Consider the following 27,926-nt stretch of genomic DNA (forward strand, 5'->3'; position numbering starts at 1 on the left):
ATTGCTTTTTGAAAATATAATAGGGACATCAGAGCTTGGCAGCTGTATTAGGTAGAAACCATGTGTTTGGCTGGGGGGGCGGGAGTGGGCGGCTGGGTGTGTGGGTGTATGTTCAACTTGCTGTATGAACATGCCAGATTAACCTATTCTAGTCAGTTGCTTAGCTTGCACCCAGAGGTTTATGAAGCATGTGTGTGTCTATACATTTTGGAGATATGTACACGCTCAAGCGCCATGGTAAGATACACACACAGGCACACTCCATTGCAAACACATACACGTAGGCATATTGTAAATATGTGGGCACACAACCAGTGCAGATTTGCAAGCACTTCTATATAGACACATTGCATGTGTGTATGTGTATATTGTGAGGCACATTTGTGCACATTGCAGATATAGATATGTCTAGTTATATTATTTATATATAGATAGATCTATATCATATATATATATATATATATATATGCACACACACACAATATATGTATGTGTACATATATACACACACACTTTTGGGTACATTATAAGCACATGAGAACAGGTATGTTGTAAATATATGGGCACATAGGAACAATTGAAATGTATACAGGCACACTTTTGCAAGTAAATAAATACACATATGGGCATATTTGTGCATGCTCAAATCTATAAGCAGCCTTATAGATATTTTAAATCTATAGGTACACACAGGCACATTGTAAATATATACTTATGGGACAGCCAAGTAGTGGAACAGGGCTCAGAGTGCTGGGCCTGGGATCAGGAAGACTCCCTCCTATTCCTGAATTCAAATCTGGCCTCAGACATTCCCTAGCTACATGATTCTGGGCAAGTCACTCAACCTTGTTTACCTCAGTTTCCTCAACTGTAAAATGAGCTGGAGAAGGAAAGGGCAAATTACTCTAGTATCTTTGCCAAGAAAACCTCAAATAAGTTCATAAAGAGTTGGATACAATTGAAAACAACTGAAAAACAACAAACCGATGCTTACTTGTGCAATCAGTTAACAAGCATTTATTAAGTGGTCATTTACCAAATGTGTTCTGAGCACTGGCAACGCAAAGGAAGGCAAAAACAATCCCTGCCCTCAAGGAGCTTCTGGTCTAATGGAGGAGAGAGAGCGTGTAAACAACTATGTGTAAAGGAAATATAGAGAAGATTAATGGGATAATCACTGAGGGAAGCAAATAGCATTAAAGTCAGTGGGGACAGGCTTCCTGCAAAAGGTGGCATTTTAGCTGAAACTTGAAGGAAGCCAGGGAAACTAGTCAGAGACAAAGAGGGAGAGCATTATGGACGTGGAAGATAGCTGTTGAAAATACATGGAGTAGGGCAGGGGTTCTCAAACTACGGCCAGTGGGCCAGATGCGGCCCACCAGGTTATGGCAAATGGGCTGAGGGGCGGAGACAAGAGAGTGAGCTTTTGTTTTTACTATAGTCCGGCCCTCCAGCAGTCTGAGGGACAGTGAAATGGCCCCCTATTTCAAAAGTTTGAGGACCACTGGAATAGGGAGATGGTGTTTTGGGCTATGATCAACAAGGAGATCAGTTTCTTTTTTTAATCTCTTTCCCTCCCTTTCTTCCTTCCCTTTTTCTTTTTGCAAATACATGCAAAGATAGTTTCCAACATTCACCTTTGCAAAAAAACCTTGTGTTCCAAGTTTCTCATCCCCTTCCATATACAGCAAGTAATCCGATATAGGTTAAACATATGCAATTCTTCTAAATATATTTCCATATTCATCATGCTGCACAAGAAAAATCAGATCAAAAGGTAAAAGGAAAAAATACACCAGAAAAAAAGCAAGTAAACAAACAACAATAAAAAGAGTGAATATACTATGTTGTGAGCCATACTCAGTCCCCACAGCCTCTCTCTTTCCATCACAAGACCAACTGTCCTGAATCACCTCATGGTTGAGAAGAGCCACATCAGAATTGATCATCATAAAATCTTGTTGCTGTGTACAGTGTTCTCTTGGTTTTACTTACTTCACTTAGCACCAATTTATGCAATTCTTTTTTTTTTTCCTTTTTCTGAGGCTGGGGTTAAGTGACTTGCCCAGGGTCACACAGCTAGGAAGTGTTAAGTGTCTGAGTCCAGATTTGAACTTGGGTCCTCCTGAATTCAAGGCTGGTGCTCTATCCACTGCGCCCCTATGCAGTTCTTAAGATCTGTTTCATTGGATCCTAGGTTCCTGGAGATAATGGGGAGTTGATTAAATGGGGGAGGAGGTGACATGATCACATCTGTGATTAAGGAAGATTGCTCTGATAGCTGTGTAAAGGATGGACTAGAGTGGGAAGAGACTTGAAGAAAGACCAGCCAGTAGCTAGGATAGTGGCAGTATCAGAGAAGAAAGAGGCACATTCAAGAGATGATGTGAAGGTGAATTTAATGGAACTTGTCAATAGATTAGATATGGAGGTGAGGGGTGAAAGAAAAGGAGTGAAGGAGTCAAGGATGACAACCTGGGAAATTGAGAGAATGGTGGTTTCTCTGGCAGTAATAAGGAATGGATATGAGATCACCCATAGGCTCATGGATTCAGAACCTACAAGACCTTTGGAGAATGTGGAGTTCAGGCTCCTCCTGTTATGATGAAGGAAATGGAGGCCAGTGAGCTGATCGCTCCCAGATTCATTGATGATGACAGGGTCTTTTGTGCAAGGTGACTGAGGGGGAAAAAACCTGAGGCATAGAGAGCTGAAGGGGATTGACTATGGTGACACAGCTAACAGCATTTTTAAAAATTTATTTATTTAATTAATTTTTACAAATTTAGGTAAATTTCCATCATTGATGCTAATAGCATTTACATAACAATTGAAGGTGCTTAAAGAGTCTTTTACTTACATTTTCTCACTTATCCTCACAGCAAATCTGGGAGAAAGGTTCCATTATTTAGTTGAGGAAACTCAGATTGATAAAAGTTAAGTGACTTGCCCAGGGCCACTCAATTCTTCAATGTCTACAGCAAGATTTGAACTCAGATTTTCTTGAATCCCATTGTGTCAACTAGCTGCCTATATTACTGTGGTTTTATCCTTACATATAAGACAATAAGAAGATACTAGGACTAAAAAGGACCATAGAGTTCATCAAATCCAACCTCTTCATTTTATAGATGAGGAAACTGCAACCCAGAGAAGGGAAAGGACTTACTTAAAGTTACGTCGAAAATCCTTGATTTGGTGCTGGAGGGGCCTCAGAAATAATCCCCTCCATTGTGTATACATATAAAAGCTGAGTGAGGTTCAGAGACTTTCAGTGACTTGCCTACAGTTACATAGGTGATGTCCAAAGCAGAATCCAGAAGAGCCTCTCTTTGTAAAAGGGGGAAAAACAATTAAGCCAGCCCCATGCACAGATCATGTCTGAAAGCAATTTCAGCAACATTCCCAACCAGTGGGTTTCTTCCTTCCCTTGAAAGGAGGCAGATATGTTCACTCCCTCTTCTCTTCTCTGGGCCAATATTTGTCATTCTGATAGCATGGCATTCATGTTTGTTCTTAGTCATATTCATTGTGTATGTTGTTTTTTTGTTTCTGCTGACATCCCCCTCTGTCATTTCATACTCATGGTAGTAAAGTCTTAGAAACAAGATGTGTGCCCATTAAGGGAGAGTTCTTAAACAAATTATGGTGCACGAATATAATGGAATATTATTGCTCCAAAAAACTTAACTGTGTGGAGTTTGGAGAAGCATGAGAAGGAAGACTCAGAAAGATCCAAAGTAAATGGCTGTTAATATAATAAAGATGACAACTCTCCCAGATAAATGATTTCATGCCGTTATCAGTCACAATTTATTGGTATTTAGATAAATTATAGCATTAGATAAGATGAAGAAGAGCAAAAGGACAGGACTGTCAAAGGAAATTGAAGGAGGAAATGGAAATGGAACTGTCACTGATCTTTCAAATTATTTGCAACTCAGTAATCACAAAAACTATTGGGTAGGAATTTTTTAAAAGATCAGTAGGGGACAGATGGGTAATCATGATCAAGAATCAAATATACACAGTGGATTACCATTTTATCAAGCTAAGGTCACAAAATACTGGGAAATGAAAAGCGATTTGAAAAAACCTAATGACAACATTGGAAAATAATTTGGCAAAAATAGAAGTAGACACACATCTCATACTCCATAATAAATTCGAAATAGCTCAATGATTTAAATGTTTAAGAAATCATCTTAAAATGACAGGATAATTGAATGTTATATCTTTTAACTATGGAAAAGTTACAAAAACCAGACATTAATGATTTAGAGGGAATTATACAGACAAGATAGATGAATTTAGTTGTATGAAGTTAAGCTTCTGTACAACAAAAAGAAATGCTAAGCTGAGCATTGTCTTCCAGGGAAGAAGATGGACATTCAACGAAACAGGTGAATTCCATTTATTCCTAATGAAAAACCCAGAGCTAAACAAAAAAATTTGACCTCCAAATATAGAACTCAAGAGAAGCATAAAAAGATAAAGAACTCTTGAGAACAGTATTTGTTATGGGCATAAAGAACGTGTGTATAATTTGATTTTACTGTTATAATATAGGAAAAGGGAATTAGAAGTGGAAAGGGGATAGTATCAGAAAAGGGAAAAGAGGAGGTAAAAAAGAGGGAAATTAAATCTCATGAAGAGGCAAAGCAAACCTATAATATCTGAGGGAATTTAGAGAGAGGGAGGAACGTTGTGTGAATCCTATTCTAATCAGAGTTGGCTCAAAGAGAAAATAATGGACATATTTGGATTACAGAGAAACTTCTACCTTATTAAAAAGTGGGAGAGGAAAAGGGAAAAGGAAAAGAGTAGGCTAAATAGAAGGGAATACAGAAAAATAAGGGAAAGGTATAAGAAAGGAGGAGGGACTCAGAGGGGGTGGGAGGAATTCTAAAGAGGGAGAGCTGCGTGATGCAAGTGGTACCCATAAGTTTAATTCTGGGGAGGGTGATAAGAGGGGGGAAAGAAAGAAAAGTATAACCTGGGGATAATAAAATGGCAGGAAAAACAGAATTAGTAGTTTTAACCGTAAATGGGAATGGGAAGAAGTCTCCCATAAAGCAGAGGCTGATAGCAGACTGGATCAAAAGCCAGAATCCTATAATATGTTGTTTACAGGAAACCCATTTAAAGCAGGGTGATAAATACAGAGTAAAGGTAAAAGGCTGAAGCAGAATCTATAATGTTTTAGGTGAAGTAAAAAAAGCAAGAGTAGCCATCCTGATCTCAGGTCAAGCAAAAGCCAAAATTGATCTGATTAAAAGAGATATGGAAGGAAACTATATCTTGCTAAAGGGTAGAATAGTCAATGAAGCAATATCAATACTAAACATATATGCACCAAGTAGTATAGCACCTAACCTCCTAAAGGAGAAGTTAAGTGAGCTGCAAGAAGAAATAGACAGCAGAACTATAATAGTGGGAGATCTCAACTTTGCACTCTCAGAATTAGATAAATCAAACCACAAAAGAAGAAAGAAGTTAAAAAGATAAATAGAATATTAGAAAAGTTAGGTATGATAGATCTTTGGAGAAAACTGAATGGAGACAGAAAGGAGTACACTTTCTTCTCAGCATTCATGAAACCTATGCAAAAAGTGACCATATATTAGGACATAAAGACCTCAAGATCAAATGTAGAAAGGCAGAAATAGTAAATGCATTCTTTTCAGATCATGATGCAATAAAAAGTACATTCAACAAAAAGTTAGGGGTAAATAGACCAAAAAGTAATTGGAAACTAAATAATCTCATCCTAAAGAATGAATGGGTGAAACAGCAAATCTTAGACACAATTAATAATTTCACCCAAGAGAATGACAACAATGAGATATCATACCAAAATGTGTGGGATACAGCCAAAGCGGTAATAAGGAGAAATTTTATATCTCTAGAGGCTTACTTGAATACATAAAGAGAAAATCAATAAATTGGGTTTGCAACTTAAAAAGCTAGAAAAAGAGCAAATTAAAAAACCCCAAATACTAAACTTGACATTCTAAAATTAAAAGGACACATTAATAAAATGGAAAGTAAAAAAAATTGAATAAAATTAAGAGTTGGTTTTATAAAAAAAAAAACCAAAACAAAATAGATAAACCTTCAATAAATTTGATTAGAAAAAGGAAAGAGAAAAATCAAATTGTTAATCTTAAAAATGAAAAGGGAGAACTTTCCACCAATGAAGAGGAAATTAGAGCAATAATTAGGAGTTACTTTGCCCAACTTTATGCCAATAAATGTGCCACCTAATTGAAATGGAGTAACACCTACAAAAATATAGACTGCCCAGATTAACAGAGGAGGATAACCATTTCAGAAAAAGAAATAGAACAAGCCATTAACTAACTCCCTAAGAAAAAATCCCCAGGACCAGATGGATTTATATGTGAATTCTACCAAATATTTCTCCCCCCCCCCCCAGGCTGGGGTTGAGTGACTTGCCCAGGGTCACACAGCTAAGAAGTGTTAAGTGTCTGAGGCCACATTTGAACTCTGATCCTCCTGACTTCAGGGCTGGTGGTGCTCTATCCACTGCGCCACCTAGCTGCCCCCTCTACCAAACATTTAAAGAACAATTAACTCCAATGTTATATAAAATATTTAAAAAAATAGGGAATGAAGGACTCCTACCAGATTCCCCAGAGATTCTACTAAAGAGCCATTAGAAAGAATCCACACCTTTAGCAAAGTTTCAGGATACAAAATAAACCCACATAAATCATCAGCACTCATATATCACTAACAAAATCCAGCAGTTAGAGATATAAAGAGAAATTCCATTTAAAGTAACTGCCAATAATATAAAATTTTTGGGAATCTATCTGCCAAGGGAAAGTCAGGAACTATATGAGCAAAACTATAAAACACTTTCCATACAAATAAAGTCAAATCTAACCAATTGGAAAAATATTAAGTGCTCTTGGAGAGGGTGAGGAAATATAATAAAGATGGCAATACTCCCTAAACTAATTATTTGTTTAGTGCTATACCAATCAGACTCCCAAAAAACTATTTTAATGACCTAGGAAAAAATAACAAAATTTATCTGGAAGAACAAAAGGTCAAGATTTTCAAGCCAACTAATGAAAAAAAAAATCAAATGAAAGTGGCCTAGATGTGCCAGATCTAAAACTATATTATAAAGCAATAGTCACCAAAACCATTTGGTATTGGCTAAGAAATAGACTAGTTGATCAGTGGAATAGGTTAGGGTCACAGGACAAAATAGTCAATAACTATAGCAATCTAGTGTTTGATAAATCCTAAGACCCCAGCATTTGGGATAAGAATTCACTATTTGACCAAAACTGCTGGGAAAATTGGAAATTAGTATGCCAGAAACTAGGCATGGACCCACACTTAACACCATACAGCAAGATAAGGTCAAAATGGGTTCATGATTTAGGCATAAAGAATGAGATTATAAATAAATTAGAGGAACATAAGATAGTCTACCTCTCAGACTTGTGGAGGAGGAAGGAATTTGTGACCAAAGAAGAACTAGAGATCATTATTGATCACAAAATAGAAAATTTTGATTATATCAAATTAAAAAACTTTTGTACAAACAAAACTAATGCAGACAAGATTAGAAGGGAAGTAACAAATTGGGAAAACATTTTTACAGTCAAAGGTTCTGATAAAGGCCTCGTATCCAAAATATATAATATATAAATATTCTAATTTATAAGAAATCAAGCCATTCTCCAATTGATAAAATGGTCAAAGGATATGAACAGACAATTTTCAGATAAAAGAAATTGAAACTATTTCTAGCCATATGAAAAGATGCTCCAAGTCATTATTAATCAGAGAAATGCAAATTAAGACAACTGAGATACCACTATACACCTTTCAGATTGGCTAGGATGACAGGAAAAGATAATGCTGAATGTTGGAGGGGATGTGGGAAAACTGGGACATTGATACATTGTTGGTGGCATTGTGAATACATCCAGCCGTTCTGGAGAGCAATTTGAAACTATGCTCAAAAAGTTATCAAACTGTGCATCCCCTTTGATTCAGCAGTGTTACTACTGGACTTATATCCCAAAGAGATATTTTAAAGAAGGATTTAGGATGAAAAATGCTATCCAATTCCAGAGATAGAACTGATAGAGTCTGAATATAGATAGAGGCATACTATTTTTCACTTTCTTTTATCTTTTCAATGTTTTTTTTTTTTTGGTCTGTGTTTTCTTTCACAACACAACTACCATAGAAATATATTTTACATTATTACACATATATAACTTATGTCAAATTGCTTACCATCTCAGGGAGGGAAGAGAGGAAGAAGAAAGGGAATTGTGGAACTTGAAATTTTAAAAAGTGAATGCTGAAAATTAATTTGTAATCAGGAAAAAATAAAATATTTTTTAAAAGAACTTCGGGCTTCTGATCATTGTAGTGGTGATATCCAGAAAACTAAAGATGAAATACACCCCTCACCTCTTGCCAGAGAGGTGATAAATTTAAAATACAGAGAGTAATATACATTTTTGATCATAATGTGAGAATTTGTTTTGCTGGACTCTGCATGTTCATAATATGTGCCGGACTGTCCGTGCATGCTATTCTAGACTGCCAGGGCCATACATACCAGTCTTTGGGATATCCCCGGCTCTATGCAAACGTTAGCCGATCTTGAGGTGCAAAAACAGCCTTTCTTCATTGGTAATCTCAGAGGGTTTAGCAGGAAGCAAGAGCAAGTGTGTGTATGTGTGCCTATATTTCTCTGAGTTTGACTCAAAGCTAGCTATTTATATTTACTCTCTTTTGGGATTACCCCGTGCCCAGCCCACTCCGCACTATGTGTAGGTGGATCCACAGAAGGGAGACACCTGGAGCTAGTGCTGCATCCTAGGTGGAGATCTAGCAAGAGAACACACCCCTCTGTCATCTCAAGGAACCTTTAACACCTGTAAGACAACCTCCCGCCTCGGAGGCCAGGCCCCTTTTTACCTCCTGGGCCCACCCTACCAGCTGACATGTCCTACATGGCAATTCTCGGAGAGAGAGAGAGAAACTTCCCTAACAATAATGAGAGTTTTCTTTTCTTTCTTTGTTCAGTGAGGGGTGGAAGTAGGAGGGACATTATAAATGCATATAAAATAAATGAATACATTTATTTATTCATTTTTAAAGATCCTGGTTGTTTTCCTTTAGCATTCTCTAGCTTGTTAGCTTCCCTCCTAAAATCTCATGTCTGAAATTGCTCCCAGTCCTTCAGGTGTCTCCTGACCAAGAATGATTTTCCTTTCCTTAGGCCTGAGCAGCATGCCTACTCTAATGTACCCTAAAGTTATATTAGTTTTCTTTCTTTCTTTTTCTTTCTTTTCTTTTCTTTCTTTTTTTTTTTTTTTGAGGCAATTGGGGTTGAGTGACTTGCCCAGGGTCACACAGCGAGGAAGTATTAAGTGTCTGAGGTCACATTTGAACTCAGGTCTTCCTGACTTCAGAGCTGGTGCTCTATCCACTGTACCGACTAGCTCCCCCAAGTTGTATTAGCTTTCACAGATACTCTTATCACATCATTGACTCTCATTCAGCTTACTGTCCTCTAAAACCCTAAGTAAAGGCTACTGCTACATGACATTTTGGATGTTTTTGCAAATAAAAGAAAATTTATCAGTTGTTTAATATTGATATTACTTCTTAGCCTGTGCTGCACTGCAGTAAGCATATTATGGGCAAAATAAGCCCAGTTTTCCTGGGCTTATTTTGCCCATAATATGCACTAACTTCCAAACACATTAGATCTCTCACTTACAAAGAACTCCACCAACCCAGATACTCTTGGAGGGGTGGTGTATGTCTTCTGACTCTTCCCATAGTGCCACAACTTAAATGTTCACTGTGCTGCTATTCCTCATGGCAAAGAATCTTGAAATGTAGGAGCCACCTCCCTGGGCTCATGCTGTTCCTTTCTCATATGGTTAAAGTTGACTTTTTTTAATCCAAAGGTAGAACTTTATATTTCATCTCTATTTGATGGCATCCTATCTTTTGCCCATCAATTTTCACCTGTTGAAATTTTTTGTAGCCTGACTCTCTTCCACCATGTTAGCTACCCCTCCTAGCTTTTGCATCATCTATAAATTGGATACCATTTCATCTGCGTCTCCATCAAAGCCATTGATAAAAATGATTAAAGTCCCTGGAACAAGAAATCTCTTTCCAAGTTGATGAAGTCATTAATGACTACTGTTTGCAACTGGCCAATCAATGAATCAGTAAATATTTATTACGTTTGTACTTTGTGCTAAGACTATGCTAAATACTAGGGATATAAAAGAGGCAAAAGATAGCCCCTGCACTCAAAGAGCTTATAATTTAATGGGGGAGACAATATGCAAGCAAGTTTGTATAATCAGGATAAATAGGAAATAATTAACCGAGGAGAAATGGGGCAGAAGGCACCTGAATGATAGGAGATGAGGAAGAGAGAAGCAGCAGGAGCTCACAGCTGAAGAACCTTAATTTTCTCAGTAAAATATGAGGCAAAATTCTTAATTGAGGGAATTGGAGGATGGGGAGCCATGGAAAGTTTAAGGAGGAATGAAAAGGTTTGAAAGAATGACTCTAGTGGTTGGGAGCATGCGTTGATAAAGGAGGTATAATTGTCTAGTGGCAGTGAGGGCCCAGTTATGGTTGTATACATAAATTGGTAGTGGACCCCGTCAGAATGACTGTGATTTTCTTTATGTTCATTCAGGAGCACATATGTAAGCGTGAAGGTGGCGAGAGTGATTCCAAGGCTGAGGCTTAGCTGAGCATAATCAGCACTACAATAAGAGGTCTGGGGATTTAAGAGAGGAGGACACTATAGAACTGAATTGGTTCATAAAGGGTCAAGATGGGGAAAGAGGAGAGAGGGGTTAGTGCAGGGGAGATGACCTGAGAGAGAAATGGTCAAGGGATTGGAATCCATGCAGGCAAAGAGTAGAGTTATTTAAGGGAAGGCAGAGGGAGAGGTGAAAAGCTGATAGATTTAGATTGGATAAGGGGATTTCAGAATTCTTTTTTTTAATTGAAGCTTTTTATTTTCAAAACATATGCATAGATAATTTCCCATCATTGACTCCTGCAAAACCCTGAATTCCAAATTTCCCCCTTCCTCCTACGCCCTCCCATCTGGATGGCAAGCAACCCAGTATATGTTAAACATGTTGAAATATATGTTAAATGCAATCTATGTATACATATTTATACAATTATCTTGTTGCACAAGAAAGATTGGATTGTGAACGAAGATAAAAATAACCTGAGAAGAAAAAATAAAAATTCAAGCAAATAATAGCAGAAAGAGTGGAAATGTTATGTTGTGGTCCACACTCATTTCCCAGTGTTCTTTCTCTGGATGTAGCTGGTTCTGTTCATTATAGATCAATTAGAACTGAATTGGATCCTCTCATTGCCGAAGATAGCCACTTCCATCAGAATATATCCTCATATACTACTAAATACAGCTATTCTCCTCGCTTCTGGTGTTTCTATCACATGAACCCACCATAGCCTTATAGAGGGGAACTGAAAACAAATAATTCTAGCTTTTGTTGTTATTGAAGTGTATAATGATCTCCTGGTTCTGCTCATTTCACTCAGCATCAGTTGATGTAAGTCTCTCCAAGCCTCTCTGTATTCATCCTGCTGGTCATTTCTTACAGAACAATAATATTCCATAACATTCATACACCACCATTTATTCAGCCATTGATGAATTGATGGGCATCCTTTCAATTTCCACTTTCTGGCCACTACAAAAAGGGCTGCCACAACATTTTGGCACATATAGGTCCCTTGCCCTTCTTTAAATTCTCTTTGGGATATAAGCCCAGGAATAACACTGCTGGATCAAAGGGGATGCACAGTTTGATAACTTTTTGAGCATAGTTCCAGAATGGTTGGATTCTTTCACAACTCCACCAACAATGTTTTAGTGTCCCAGTTTTCCCACAGCCCCTCCAACATTCATCATTATTTTTTCCTGTCATTTTAGCCAATCTGACAGGTGTGTAGTGATATCTCAGAGTTGTCTTAATTTGCATTTCTCTGATCATATGAGTGGATATTGTTTCAATTTCATCATCTGAAAATTGTTCATATCCTTTGATCATTTATCAATTGGAGAATGGCTTGATTTCTTATAAATTAGAGTCAATTCTCTATATATTTTGGAAATGAGGCCTTTATCAGAACCTTTAACTGTAAAAATGTTTTCCCACTTTGTTGCTTCCCTTCTAATCTTGTCCACATTAGTTTTATTTGTACAAAAGCTTTTTAACTTAATATAATCAAAATTTTCTATTTTGTGATCAATAAAGGTCTCTAGTTATTCTTTGGTCACAAATTCCTTCCTCCTCCACAGGTCTGAGAGGTAAACGATCCTATGTTCTTCTAATTTATTTATAATCTCATTCTTTATGCCCAGATCATGAACCTATTTTGACCTTATCTTGGTGTACGGTGTTAAGTATGAGTTAATGCCTAGTTTCTGCCACACTAATTTCCAATTTTCCCAGCAATTTTTGTCAAAAAGTGAATTCTTATCCCAAAAGCAGGGGTCTTAGGATTTGTCAAACACTAGATTGCTGTAGTTATTGACTATTTTGTCCTGTGAACCTAAACTATTCCCCTGATCAACTAGTCTATTTCTTAGCCAATACCAAATGGTTTTGGTGACTGCTGCTTTATAATATAGTTCTAGATCTGGTACAGCTAGGCCACCTTCATTTGATTTTTTTCATTAGTTCCCTTGAATTTCTTTTGTTGTTATTTTTTCTAGGTCAGTAGAATAGTTTCTTGGGAGTCTGATTGGTATAGCACTAAATAAATAGATTAATTTAGGTAGTATTGTCATCTTTATTATATTCGCTCGACCTGTCCAGGAACACGTAATATTTTTTCCATTTGTTTAGATCTGACTTTATTTGTGTGGAAAGTGTTTTGTAGTTTTGCTCATATAGTTCCTGACTTTCCCTTGCCACAAACATTTTTGCACATGTGGGTCCCTTTCCCTCCTTTAAGATTTCTTTGGGATATAAGAGTTGTCTTAATTTGCATTTCTCTGATCAATAGTGATTTAGAGCACCTTTTCATATAGGGTAGAAATTGCTTCAATTTCTTTATCTGAAAATTATCTATTCGTATCCTTTTCCATTGGAGAATGGCTTGAATTCTTTTTTTTTTAATTCAATTCATGAGTCATTTATTAAATACCAATTATGTTCTTAGTGCTAGGATCAAAAATGAAACCATTTCTCTTCTTTCAAGAAATTTAATAAGTACACAGATAATTTTTAAACATGTTAAAATATATGTTAAATATATTTAATTCTTTTGCTGCACAAAAAAAAATCAGATCAAAAAAAGAAAGTAAATGAGTAAGAAAACAAAATGCAAATGAACAACAACAAAAAGAGTAAGAATGTTATGTTGTGATCTACATTCAGTTCCTACAGTCCTCTCTCTGGGTATAGATGGCTCTCTTCATCACAGGATCATTGGAACTGGCATCAATCTTATACAAGGGATTGTATAAATGTTACTTAGTCATGGTGTATTATGCTGGGGATGACTTGCTGTAATCTCTTTGCTAATATTTTATTTATGATTTTTGCATCAGTATTCATTAGGGAAATTTATCTATAAGGATTTCAGAATTCTTGAACATAGAGGTGGCTCATTTATGGGTGATGGCAAGAGCAAGTATGGCCATCTTTATGGATGAGGTGGGGTAAGGTAGCTCATGGGAAGTAAATAGATTGAGGAACTAGAAGATTGGAGAATTAGAGGAAAAATCAGCATAATATTTTGAAGTTTCCTAGTATGAGAGCAGTGGTTGGGGAGGAGAGGAAAATTGGTTTCCAGATACCAAATTCCTTGAGGAAGAAAGGGGAATGACCTAGGATTCTATAGACAATAGCTACCAAGATTTTGATTGGGTAATAGATAATGAATGGCCTGAACCTCAAAGAAAGAGGGGTTGGGGGAAAATCTGGAAGTGGCCATGGGGAGCACAGAGTATTCCAACTCCCCCACTTCAACCAGTGAGCAGAGGGGAATGAATCAAAGTGCAGCCAGTACTAGAGAGTATTGCCTTCTTAGCAATGGGGAGCCAGGTTTCAGTAAGAGTTAGCAGATGGAAGAAATGGGAGAGGAAAAAGATTAAGACAAAGGGAAGTTTGTTGCTTATGGAACAGGCATTCCAGAGGGCCCAGTAGCCCTTCTGGGCTAGGGGATTTGGTTAAAACTTTAAAATATAAGGGTTGAGGAGAGGAAAGAGGAATTTGGCAGTGGAGAGGGTAGAGAATGGATTTTGGTTGTTGGTCTAGAGAAGTTCAAAGTCACTGAATGACTCTGATATGATATGATACCAGATATGATCAGGTGTATTATGCTGGGGGTGTATCAAAAAGCGGAAGGTGATAAGTGGAAAAGGCTAGAGGCAAGTGCACAATGAAATGGGTGAGCCCACTTGACAACTCTTATTCCCTCCAAAGGTTGACCATTCTGAATGCATTTAAATTATCCAGCCAACATAACTCCTTACATATAAGGATAGCATGAAAAAAAACTATTGGCTCCTCCATTTGGAATATATGCTCCTTGCAGGCATTTTACTTTTGCCTCTGAACCCCAAATGCTTTTCTCAGTGCCTGGCAACTAGTCAGTACTTGTTAACTGCTTATTGATCTAGCAATTGGCAATATATTGCTCAAGTCTATAGCTACTGTATTCCCCAGACCTACCAGTCTCAAAAAAGGAATCCTTGTTGTCCTTGTTGTCCTTGTTGAAACCATGCTGTAGATTATATTGTCAAATATGGGATTTGAGCCCAGGACTTCATGTGAAAATCAAAACACCCATTTTAGGAAAGATTTTGTACTCCTTTCAGTTTGGCAACCTTAGACTACTCATACTTTGCCCAACTTCATGCCAATAAATTTGATAACCTAAGTGAAATGGATGACTGCCTCCAAAAATATAGGCTTCCCAGATTAACAGAGGAGGAAGATAATTGCTTAAACAGTCCCATTTCAGAAAAAGAACTAGAACAAGCTATTAATCAACTCCCTAAGAAAAAATCCCCAGGACTAGATGGATTCCTTTTATGACACAGACATGGTGCTGATACCTAAACCAGGTAGGATGAAAACAGAGAAAGAAAACTATAGACCAATCTCCCTAATGAATATTGATGCTAAAATCTTAAATAAAATATTAGCAAAAAGATTAAAGAAAATCCTCCCCAGGTTAATACACCATGATCAAGTAGGATTTATACCAGGAATGCAGGGCTGGTTTAATATTAGGAAAACTATTGGCATAATTAACTATATCAATAACCAAATTAACAAAAACCATATGAAGTCATGACCCACAGTTTAAGAAGCTGGAATATGAAACCTGAGAAATTAAGTAGCTTGTGCAGGTTCACCTGGCCAGTCTATGGGTCAATAGTGGGATTCAGACCCAGATCTTCTGACTACAGTCTTCCTCTCTCCCTCCTTTCTTTCTTTCTTTTTTCTTCTCTTCTTTCTTCTCTTTCTTTCCTTATTTATTGTCTTTCTTTTCATCCTTTCTTTTTTCTCCTCTTCTTTCTTTCGTTCCTTCTGTTTCTTCTCTTTTCAGTCTTTCGTCTTTCCTTCTTCTCTTTTCTTCTCTTCTTTCTTTTCTTTTTTCTATTTCTTCTTTCCTTCTGTTGTCTTCTCTTTCTTTTTTTCCTTCCTTCCTTCCTTCCTTCCTTCCTTCCTTCCTTCCTTCCTTCCTTCCTTCCCTCCCTCCCTCCCTCCCTCCCTTCCTTTCTTCCTTCCTTCCTTCCCACCCTCCCTCCCTTCCTTCTTTTTTCTCTCTCTCTTTTTTTAAATTCAGGAATTTGTTCAGTGCCTGTATTAGGCAGAACAGATCCAAGACAGTCTGTGTTTCCATTCTCCTGTGGGTTAGGAGGTCGAGAGGAAAGGGGGGAGGGGATGCAGACAAAATTTATACAGAAAAGTCAGCACATGGAGTATACAAGGTAATGGGGAGGGACCCTAGCACCTGGGAAAGTAGGGGAGACAGTCAGAAGGAGGGAGCCTTCCCAGGGGCTGAGCCAAGGCCAGTTTGGTAGCCCCTGTGCTCCTCTATAAAAGCCTTTCTAATAACTTGGAACTTTCTCTTTTGTAAAGTTTTTTAAAATTTGTTTTCTTTTGCTCTCAATTTCATATATGAATGCCTTTACTTGTCAGCAGAAAATGAAATATAGTTTTTTTAATTTTTTAAAAAATGAAACAGCTTCAGCCAAGGGTGCTGAAAAACATCTTCCAGGACTGTTTCCCTTTTCCAATTCACTCTATGCTTTTCCACATTGTCTGGTAGGGGAAGGGGTGACTCTGAGCGGAGGCAGAATTCTAACCCGATGACAGTTCCTCACTCTGGGTGATCCGTATGGGAACAAATGTTCGAGTGAGAAGGAGCCTCAAAAGCACTGCAAAGGTTTACAGCGTGCTGGGCACTAAATTGAAGACCATAGGGAACAGAGAGTGTTTTCATTCGTACTGCTGATTGAAGGTAGAGGAGTCGGAAGGGAGAAGCAGATTTGGAAAGTGAAGGTGTTTGAGAATCCGATTAGAGTTTCTGGAGCACAGCTTAAAATAAAGGTATGATGGGCTCTTGGCCAGGCAGATAGAGTACACTCTGCAAAAGTTTGTGAAAAGCCTATTTGCCTGGAGTCTTGTGAATCCAATTGAGAGGGTTTTCAGCTGAAAGGGAAAGAGGATTCTGTCCCCATATATTGGTAATAAAATCTATGATTTCCTAGGTCTATATATAGATATGTAGAGTATGGAAAGTAACCAGGAAAATATAAAAAAATATAAAAAAGAAAAAATAGAGTTCAAGGTAGGGAAGCACTTTTGACTTGACTTATCATGGAGGCTTGGTGGGACTTATAATTGGCAAATAGGGCTCTGGGAGGGAAGAGGAAGGAGGACTGGACCCATGATTTCTTTGGCCTAGGGAAGCTCCTGGGTGAGAAAATTCTCTACCAGTGCAATTTGGCACCTTCTCCACAGCTTGGAGCATTATGAGATTGAATGGCTTGGCCAGGGTCACTTCGTCAGGATGTTTAGGACAGGGGATGTGACTGGGTCTGGGTCTAACTGTCTCTGAAGCCAACTCTGTGTCATGCCTCTACAAGGATATGATTCATTCAAAAGGAGCAGAATGATTCAAGAGAAGAGGGCGTGTTGGGAAGAGATAGATTCATGTGAAGAATCCAGGAAGCCAAGTTGAGGGAGAACAAGGTAGAGAGGATTTGGGTGGGCTCGGGAGCAAGGAGGAGAATAGAAGCAAGATCTTCATGGTAGGACACTATAGACCACTTGAAAAGAAGGTATAATTACACAAGACATTTGAACCTCTGGTATGAAGGCATGATGGCACAGTAATAGGGACATATGCTGGAACTCTCTTTCTGTCCAGAGAACAACAGCTGCTCAATTCATGATTTAATGATGGATGCTTTTGTCCTTCAAAAATAGAAGTGGTGACAAGGAGGACTGCTATTCTGGGCCTGACTCAGACCAACGTGGAGGGAATGTTTGTTGACATAGAAATAACAGTAACATTAGGGGGCAGAATTTCATGGTAGAAAAGAAAAGGAAAACTAGACATACTTTGTTATGTATCCCTGGCTTTAGCAGAGCAGCTCTTTGGGAAGGATAGAACAAAAATGCTTAAGAGGGAGTTAAAATAGGAGAGAAGTAGAAATTATCTTCCTAGGTCCATTGAGAACCTAGTTGCCCTCAATGAGATCAAGTTGCCTGGCTCGTTGGGTAGGGAACCTACACCCATGCTCCAGGGCAGGAACCCTAGTTTCACTTTCTCAGCCCTACAGTGAGTGTCCCTGTAGCCCCTAGCCTAGGTGGAGCTGGAGGTGATCCTTGAGGACTAGTTGGACCGATCCTAGCTGACCCTATCCCACCGAGTCATCCCTTGATCTTTTCCTTCCTCCCTATTCTCCCCTTACTTTAATTTCACATCTGAATCTGAAAATACCAAGGAGGCTATTCTGGAGAGCATCGCCTCATCGCTGGGGACTTTCAGGACTATCTTTCAGGGGGGAGGACGATTTCTTCAGCCATGTCTAACAATTCCCTTTTGTGAGTAGATAGGACTTCCTAGGTATGTTATGTGTAAATTGAGTATGGTTCTATCAGGCAAAAACAAACCAAAACCAACCCCAGGTTTAAACTGCAAACATCAGAAAAACAATTATAACTAACTCCCCATTGAAGTTAGAGGTGCCTGCATCTTACAGAAGCCATCATATTTCAAGAGGATTCCATCTGTCTCCCATGTACTCAAAGCATCATGCCCTCCCTGCTCTTTCTTCCCACCAGAGATACACTGAGGCAGTCTGGATGCTGGGACTGATAATGACTCTTGCCTGTGCTTTTCACTGCATTAAATCTATCTCTCTGTCTGGAGGGAGCACATCGATTCCTCTAACAGTCACCACCCATGGTTTTAGAAGTGATGACGGCCATACCTCCTCCCTCCCGATCCCCCTTAAAAAAGTGAGATGAGACATTGGAGGAAGAATACTTTCTAAAAAAGACAAAGAAAAGAAACCTTGTTCAGTTGGAGCTAGGAAGATTCTTGAGAACCACGAGACTGAATATTTTGCCTTTGTTTCTTCCCCCGACATCTTCACTTCTCCCAATCCTATTTCTACTAGGCCTGACTTTGGACCCACTGCTGCTTACCTTCCAGAGCCAGTAGACAAACTTGGTTCTGCTTGCCTTCTGTGTCACTGATCCCATCATTTTAATCTCCAGGAAAATTATGATTGAGAATATGTAGGCCTTGACATATAAATCCTCTGATACTTAAAGAACTGACATGTGATTGCTGTTACTCGTACTGATCTTTATTTTTTAATGTTAGGGCTCTTTATTTTTTTCTTTTTTAAAAATTAATATATTTTATTCTGAACTTCAGCATCAAAAGAGTTATTTCCATATTGTGCAGTAGAATACAAATGATTGTGTATGAAACCATAAATTTCCATCTGATTGTTCTTACTTTCCTTGCTTTTCTGTTCTTCGTTTCCTAAATTAATTAGTTAATTTTAATTTTTAAATTTTCAATAGTATTTTATTTCATAATACATGTAAAGATAGTTTTCAGTATTCATTTTTGTAAGACTTTGTGTTCCAAATTTTTCTCCCTCCCTCCCTTACCTCTCCCCTCCCCAAGACAGTAAACAATCTGCTATAGGTTAAATATGTGATTGATTCTTTTAAACATATTTCCATATTTGTCACATTGTACGAGAAAAATCAGAACAAAAGGGGAAAAAACCATGAAAAAGAAAAAACAAACAAACAAAAAGTGAAAATACTATGTTTCAATCCATATTCTTTTACTGATCTTTAAAAGATGGAGGGATATAATAGAGATGCCATAGAATTAGAGATACATAAATGTTTTTAACTTTCCAAAAAGGAGCCTATAGACTATGGATTAGGGAACTTCAGTTTTTGGCAAGATTCCAGAATATCCTATTAATGAGTGGTTGGTGAGCCATTTAGAAAAGGAAACCATGATTACTAAAAGCCTTCCTAGGTTCAAGAGTCATCGCAGACTAAATATCATTTATTTTTTGAGCTGATAGGTCAAGGGAACACTCTAGATAGAGAATTCCTAAATGGTTTCTGGATTTTGAAAAAATGTTTGACAAACTCTTGTTCAGTCCTTATGGAGCCAAGCAATAGTGCAAGCAGGTGTATTTGGAACTGGTTGGATGGCCAGGCTCAAATAATAATCACTAATGGGTTGATGGCTTCTTGGAAGGCAATCTTTTTTTTTTCTGATGAGGCAATTGAGGTTAAGTGACTTGCCCAAGGTCACACAGCTAGGAAGTGTTAAGTGTCTGAGACCAGATTATTTGAACTCAGGTCATCCTGACTTCAGGGTTGATGCTTTTATCCACTGCACCACCTGGCTGCCCTGGAAAGCAGTCTTTGATGGAAAACTCAAGTAGTCCATCCTTGGCCACAGATGCTAATGTTGTCCTGGTCTATGTTAAGAATAGCATAATGCTCCCAAATGAGATGCAGCGTTTTCATTGTCTTTTCCCTTGGTTAGACTCTATTGGGAGCTACTGTGTTCAGTTCTAGATTATACATTTTAGGAAAGGAATAGGAAAAGTGGAACATGCTCAGAAAATGGCAGCCAGGGCAGTATGAGGACTAAAGGCCTCTGAAGTCTGGTTAAAGGGATCTGAGAAGGTTGGAGTAGAGAGCTGCTTTGTCTCCAGTAGCTCCCTTCTAGTACTGGAAGGATTGTTGTGTGGGGTTATCTCTAGAAGACAGACTAATAGGAACTATTAGCATCCACTGTAGAGAGGCAAATGCCTACTCAACATAGGGAAAAACCTGCTCCCCATGACAGCTCTCCAGAAGTAGAATGGGCCGTCTCTGAAGTCCCTTCTAGTTCTGACATTCTGGTGGTTGCAGATATTGGTAAGTTCTTAAAATTTGCAGACCACTACTGCAGTTTTTTAAGTGCCCAAGTCTCCATTGTTGATCGTATTATTCTTTTCTCCACCTTAGCACACATACTTCTTATCCATTATCAATCAACAAGCATTTATTAAGTATCTACTCTGTTCAAGGCACTAGGTAAAGGCTCTGAGGTTACCAAAGGAGAATGAAAGAAGGGTTTCTTTTTTCCACTTATTTAATATTTACTCTTTCCCCCCCATTAAATATAAAAACAATTTTTTAAATTTGCTTTTAAAACTTTGATTTCCAGATTCTCTCCCATTCTTCCTCTTCACACACACCCCACATTGAGAAGGCGAGCAATTTGATATAGGTTCTATGTGTGTAGTCATGAAGATATTTCCCAAAAAAAGGGAAGAAAAAGAAAAAAACTCAAGAAAAAGAAAGGATTTTTAAAAAGTATGCTTCAATCTATTCCGATATCGTCCGTTCTTTCTCTGGGTGTGGATGACATTTTCATGTTAAGTCCTTCAGAGTTATCTTGGATCACTGTATGGGGGAGAATAACTAAATCTTTCACAGCTGATCATTTTACAATTTTCTAATTCCTTGCCTCCAGAAAAGAGCAGATCTACATATTTTGTACATGTAGATCCCTTTCCTTTATATTTTATACTTCAAGTTGGGTACCATTTGGCCTATTAGTGGTATTGTTAGGTCAAAGGATCTGTATGATTTTTATAGCCCTTTGGGCATAGTTCCAAAGTGCTCTGTGGATTAGTCGAATCACTTCCCAATTCCACAAACAATGCACTAATGTTTCATTTTTCCTACATCCTCTTCAGTATTTGTCATTATCCTCTTCTGTCCCATTAACCAATTTAATAGGTATGAGTCAGCACTTCAGAATGGTCTTAATTTACATTTCTCTAATCAATAATGAGAGCATTTTTTTTCATATGACTATAGATAACTCCATCTAAAAATTGTTCATATCTGTTAATCATTTATCATTTGGTAAAAAGTTCTTCTTGTTATAAATTTGACTCAGTTTTCTATCAGAGAAACTTGCTTCAGAATTTTTTTCACAATTACTATTGCTAACTGTATTCTATTCTATTCTCTCTTCTCCCTTTTCACCCTGTCTCTCATTAATAGTATCTTTCTTCTGACTACCCTCTCCTTCAATCTGTCCTCCCTTCTATCACACACACACACACACACACACACACACACACACACACCCCCTTCTCTTACCACCTTCCCTTCCTACTTTCCTGTAAAGTAAGATAGATTTCTATACCCACTTGTGTATGTTATTTCCTCTTTGAGCCAATTCTGATGAGAGTAAAGTTCACTCACTCTCCCTTTTCCCCTCCACTATAAAAGCTTGTGCTTGCCTCTTTTATGTGAGATAATTTACTCCATTCTGTCCCTCATACCTCTCTCTTTCCCTTTCTTCGAGAACATTCCTTACTCACTCCTTAATTTATTTTTGTAGCTATCATCCCTTTACATTCAACTCACACCTATGCCCTCTGTTTTATCCATACTCCTTCTAATTGCCTTAGTAATGAGAAAGTTCTTTTGAGTTACAAGTGTCAACTTCCCACATAGGAATGTAAACAGTTTAACCTTTTTAAGTCCCTTATAATTTCCCTTTCCTTTTTAAACCCTTTTTATGCTTCCCTTGAGTCTTGTATTTAAAATCACATTTTTCTAGTCAGCTATGGTCTTTTCATCAGGAATTCTTTAAAGTCTTCGATTTCATTGAATATCTTTTTTTTTTTTTCAACGAAGAATTATACTCAGTTTTCTGGGTAGGTGATTCTTGGTTGAAATACTGGCTTTTCAGAATGTCATATTCCAAGCCCTCTGATCCTTTCATGTAGAAGCTGCTAAACCTTGTGTTATCCTGACTTCGGCTCCATGATACTTGAATTGTTTCTTTCTGGCTGCATGCGATATTTTCTTCTTGACCTGGGAGCTTTGGAATTTGTCTATGATTTTCCTAGGAGTTTTCATTGTGGAATCTGTTTCAGAAGGTGGATTTCTATTTTCCATTTCTATTTTACCCTCTAGTTTTAGAATATTAGAGCAGTTTTCCTTGATAATTTTTTGAAAGATGATATATAGGTTCTTTTTTTTTATGGCTTTCAAGTAGTCCAGTAATTTTGAAATTAGCTCTTTTGGACCATGAAAAAAATTACAGAAAATACATTCTGCATTCAGACTCATCAATTCTTTCTCTGGAGGTGGATAAGATTTTTCATTATGGGTCCATTGGAATAGTCTTGGATCATTGAATTGCCTAGAACAGCTAAGTCCTTCATCAGTGATCACTGTACAATATTTCTGTTATTGGGTTCCATGTTCTCTTGGTTCTGTTTACTTCACTTTGCATCAGTTCAAGTAAGATTATCTTTGAAAACATAGGACAATATGTATTTATGTCCCAATCTTTCTAACTCCCTAAAACATACTAATGATGGTAAGTACTGAATACCGAGTTTCTTAGTGGTACAGTAGACAGAGCATCAGGCTTGAAATCAGGAAGTTGTGAATTTTATTGTAACTTCAGAATGCTTATTAGCTATGTGACCCTGGGTAAACTTTGCCTCAGTTTCCTCAACTTGTAAAATGGGAACAATAATAGCACCTTGCTCCCAAGATTGTTGTGAAGATGAAATGAGATAAAATTCCATAACAAACCTTAAGATGCTATATAAATGCTAGCTCTCATTAGTATCACTGCTGGTATTATGATTCCCAGATTTTTATAAGAGCCTTGCTTTATGAACTGTTGCATTTTTTTTTTTTGCTTTTCCACATTTCCATTGTACTAGAAAAATATTGATGATGGTAAAACTACCTGCATATGTACCTGGATGAAATGGTTCCTAAGTCTGGTACTCTTAATCTTCCGTGCTTATTGTCACTGTCACCTTTTGAAGGTGACGTAATCAGAATTCAGTTGGATGGAAAAGAATGATATACAACAAAAGTGTAAAGGGATAATGATGTGGAGTTTGACATCTTTGTTGCTTTCTTATATTTTTAATTAGGAGCCAACAGAGAAGAAATATATGAGCACTGGGAGTGGTTGGAACAGAATATCATGAAGACCTTATCTGTGTTTGACTCGAATGAAGATATTACTAGTTTTGTGCATGGAAAGATAAGAGTAAGTATCATGGGGTCCTCTTAAAAGCAGAAAGGTTCCAATTCTAATGCTGTATGAAGATAGCAGCCTCTATATGGGGTTCCCAGGTAGCCTTGACTATGAGTTTTCTTTTTTTTTTCTTTTTAAATAGTATTTTGTTTTTTCCCTAGTTACATGTCAAACAATTTTAATATTAATTTTTATAGGATTTTGAGTTCCAAATTTTTCTCCGTTCCTCCCTCCTCTGCTCTTTTCTTTTCTTTTTATAATAGCTTTTTATATTTCAAAATATATGCAAAGATAGGTTTCAACATTCACCCTTGCGAAATCTTGTGTTCCAAATTTTTCTTCACTTCCCCCCAGTCCTTTCCCCTAGATAGCATATAATTCAATATAGGTCAAACATGTGCAATTCTTCTAAGCATATTTCCACATTTATCATGGTGCACAAGAAAAATGAGATCAAAAAGGGAAAAATGAGAAAATACAGTCAAGCAAACAACAACAAAAAGGTGAATATACTATGTTGTGATCCATATACAATTCCCATAGTCCTCTCTTCAGATGCAGTTGACTCTATCACAATTGACTATGAGTTTCAAGATACCCCCTTCACCCTAGACATCTAATCAGTGGCTAAGTTCTGCTCATTCTGCTTTTATGACTCTATCTCTGCCTCTCTCTGTTTTTCTCTCCCATACACACATCCAGACCTTTACTCTCTATTTCTTTCCTGTCCAGACCTTTGTCATTGTTTTGTTCCAGCTTTGCAAGCATCCCTCTCAACACTGCCCAAGAGATCTTCCTAACCCACAGTCCCAGGCAGGTCATTCCTCTGCTCACACACCCATTGCCCCCTGGATAAAGTATTCATTCCCAGTCGTGCTGCCTCAGGCAACTGCCAGGCTTGTTTCAGTTTCATCTTCACACACCTAATGCTATAGCCAAACAAACTTGCCTTCTGTTCTCTACTCCCCTCTCCAACACAACAACATGCACATGCATGTGTACAGACATACACACACACACACACACACACACACACACACACACACACCCTATATATTAAAGGGATCATCCCTTCTGCCTCTTCATATATCTTGTAGTACCTTACCTGGTTCTCTGTCCTCAGAATAAAGACTGTGTTACATATTTTAGCATATTTCTAGTGCCTGGAACAATTTATTTCACACAGTAGGTGATTAATGTTAATGGGATGATAAATAATGGGTCAGCTCCTTAGGGTTGCAAAGAGACACCAGAACCAAGCCTTTGCAAAGCTTATGAAGTTGGTATCATCTGTCCTTTGCTAGCCCACTGATCCTTCCTAGGGGTATTGTTATTTTAAAAGGGGACTCTTGTTAGTTCTTGTTCACATTTTCCAATTAATCATCCATGAAATATCCACTCAGTGCTCTAGGGATCTTCTACTCTTCTCATGATATTTTGCGGTGTCCATCTCTCATTTGTACAACACAGTCAGCCACCTCCTTTTCTAATCATGTATGTCCTGAATATCCTTTGCAATGCTTCTTACACAAAAGCCATTGTTGCATGCTACCGTCTCCTTGCTGCATGGAACAAGACTATGTGGACCATTTTGGATCTGGTCTAGTAAAAATAGTAGCGAGATAATTAAATTATGCAGACTCTCATTATTGATGACATGGTGCACCACTTTGGTAAGATGGCCAACCACATATCCGGTCCCTGCCTTTAGAAAATATATGCAAAGAACTAGAGTACAAGAGAAACTGAGATTGGTACATAAGAGAGAACCAGGCAAGGGAGAAGGCTCCAACGCATACGTAAAACACTCTACTTTAATGCACAAGTATATATAAGAAGGTATAAACTGATTATTGAAGGAAGTCATGAGGAGGAAACATAATACATTATAGACGGAAGGGGATCAGGGAAAACTTCTTGAACAAGTGTCAGGGTAGGAATTCAGCAGGGCAGGGGGGCATATCAGGCCTACCTAATAGCACAAGCTAATGAGCACAGGAAGTACGTAAATCATATTCAGGGCACAAATAACTCAGTGATAATGACGAGGAAACAAATATGACATAAAGCTAGAAAGGAAGGAAGCATCCGATTGTAGGGATCCTTCAATTCTAGACAAAGGAGTTAAAATTGGTTAAGTGGGGAATAGGAAGCCCCTGAAAACTTTTATGCAGAGAGATGGCATAACCAGAGGTTATGATTCATAGGACAAATTAGCCTGGCATGTGTACAAAGGATGGATTGGAGCAGAGGACCTGTTAGGAAGCTCTTGCCACAGCCCAGGTGGGTGGTAAGGAGGGTCTATTCTTTGCGAAAATGGACATGAGAGATAAAACAGAGTTGGAACACCTTTATGATTTGCTGACTGATTATATCCAAGAGGTCAGCCCTGACAAGCACCATTGTTTTGAACTTGGGCTATTGAATGGATGATATTACCACTGATGGAAATAAGGAAGGTGGAAGAAGGAGCATTTTTAAGAGGGAAAACTGATCAGCTTAATTTCATTGTTCATGATTCTTTGGAGGTGCCAGGTGCGCCTGCTGCTCCACCATGGGGCATGGAAGTGACTGAATCTGGAGCTCAGAAGAGAAGTCAGGGCTGGAAATACTGATATACACTTGCCAAGGGAGAAAATGCAGTCAAACTGTAGCTTTATTTATTACATTCCAGGAAGCAATTAGATTAAAGCTCTTTTTCTCTCCTTTAGGGACTGATTGCCGAAGAGGGAAAAGATTCTCTTGTAAAGGGTGACGATCCTGAGAAATTTCGAGAAGCGCTGATGAAATTTGAGAAGTGCTTTGGTTTAGCTAAACAAGAGAAGTTGGTGACTTATTATTCATGCAGTTATTGGAGAGGACGAGTGCCTTGCCAGGGTTGGCTCTATCTTAGCTCCAACTTTTTGAGTTTCTATTCTTTTTTGTTGGGCTCAGAAAGTAAGTGGTTTTGTTGTTGTTGTTATTTTGTTATATACCATGATTAAGAAAACATGTCTCATTTCGGTTCCATATTTTCTTCACCACTTTGAAATAAGGTTCCGTATGAAGGGAAGGGAAGGAGGGAGTAAGCATTTATTAAGCACCTTCTATGCACCAGGCACAATACTAAATGCTTTTTTATATATTTGATTCTCACAACCCTGGGAGTAGGGGCTATTAATATGCCCATTTTATATGAGGCTAAGTGACTTGCCCAGGATGACGCAGCCAGTAAGTGTCTGTGCCTGACTCCAGGTTCAATGCTCTATCCATTCATTATACCACCTAGCTGTCTAGGTATATATGTATATGATATGCTTAAAGACTTTGAGAATGGAAAAAAGCACCTTTCAGATCTCTCATTTAGGGAGAACTCTTAATCTGGGGATTGAGATAAAAGATCAAATAAGCAATTTTAATTGCATCTAATCCAAAAGGCATTTATTAAGCACCTACTTGGCCTCTAGGTACACAAAGCCAAAAGGAGACAACTAGTCCTACTTTTCAGGTTCTACCTTCTTCTGGGCGATACAGCATATCTACGGATAAGGAAAAACTTGATGACTTGAGATAAGAGAGAACTAATAGCTGGGAGGAGCTGGAGGCAAGATATGATACTTGAACTGCATCCTCGGGCGTGGGAGAGAAATAGTCTGTAGACAAAGTAGAAGAAAAATCTGTTGGGTGCTTAATAAATGCTGATTGCCTACTTGGTTGGTTGGTTGGTTAACAATGGAGTAGCCAGGAAGTAGCAAGGGGAAAGGCAAGTGAAGCAGTACAAAGATGGAGTTTGGCCCGGGGCCCAGCCTAAACACTAGCCTAGCACTCATGGTACTCCTGGCAGTTGATTTCTGGGTATAAAAGGCTCAGAGAATGGCCTGAACCTCACAGGGAATTTGGTAACTATTACTAGGACAGTGCTTGAGGCTACATATTGCTCTGTGGAGATGCTTTAAAATCACAAGTTGGCTCTGCCTGTTTTCCAAAGATGATGTAACCAGCCTACTTGGTCCAACAATTTGGTCTTGTAGCCTCGGAGAAACTAGACAAGAAGTGCTACAGAACAGGATTTTTTTTTTGGCCCAGACCAATAGTTTCATTATTATTGGGAATTCCTTTTGCCAACAATAATGATGATGATGTTAATGGCTACCATTTCTATAGTGTTTTCAGATTTGCCAAGTTCTTGGTATATATGGTTTCTTTTGATCTTCACACTTAACTTCATGAAGCATGTCCTATTATTTTCCCATTTGAGAAAT

The 27,926-nt window shown here is 38.1% G+C and overlaps 1 protein-coding gene across 3 annotated transcripts in view; it reads left to right on the plus strand.

The window, feature by feature from the left end:
• The window catches only part of TBC1D8B (TBC1 domain family member 8B), a 110,221-nt gene that overhangs the window by 42,218 nt on the left and 40,077 nt on the right, over positions 1 to 27,926 (plus strand). For all 3 annotated transcript variants that reach the window (XR_012484280.1, XM_074278595.1, XM_074278594.1), the window contains exons 3-4: positions 23,579 to 23,697; positions 26,397 to 26,622. Coding sequence is in view for 2 of the 3 variants with exons in the window: in XM_074278595.1 (XP_074134696.1) it covers positions 23,579 to 23,697; positions 26,397 to 26,622 (345 nt within the window). In the remaining variant the exon portion in view is untranslated. The remainder of the gene's footprint in view (positions 1 to 23,578; positions 23,698 to 26,396; positions 26,623 to 27,926) is intronic.

The sequence above is a fragment of the Sminthopsis crassicaudata genome, chromosome X (genome assembly GCF_048593235.1).
Source record: "Sminthopsis crassicaudata isolate SCR6 chromosome X, ASM4859323v1, whole genome shotgun sequence".
In the NCBI taxonomy this organism is placed as follows: Eukaryota; Metazoa; Chordata; class Mammalia; order Dasyuromorphia; family Dasyuridae; genus Sminthopsis; species Sminthopsis crassicaudata.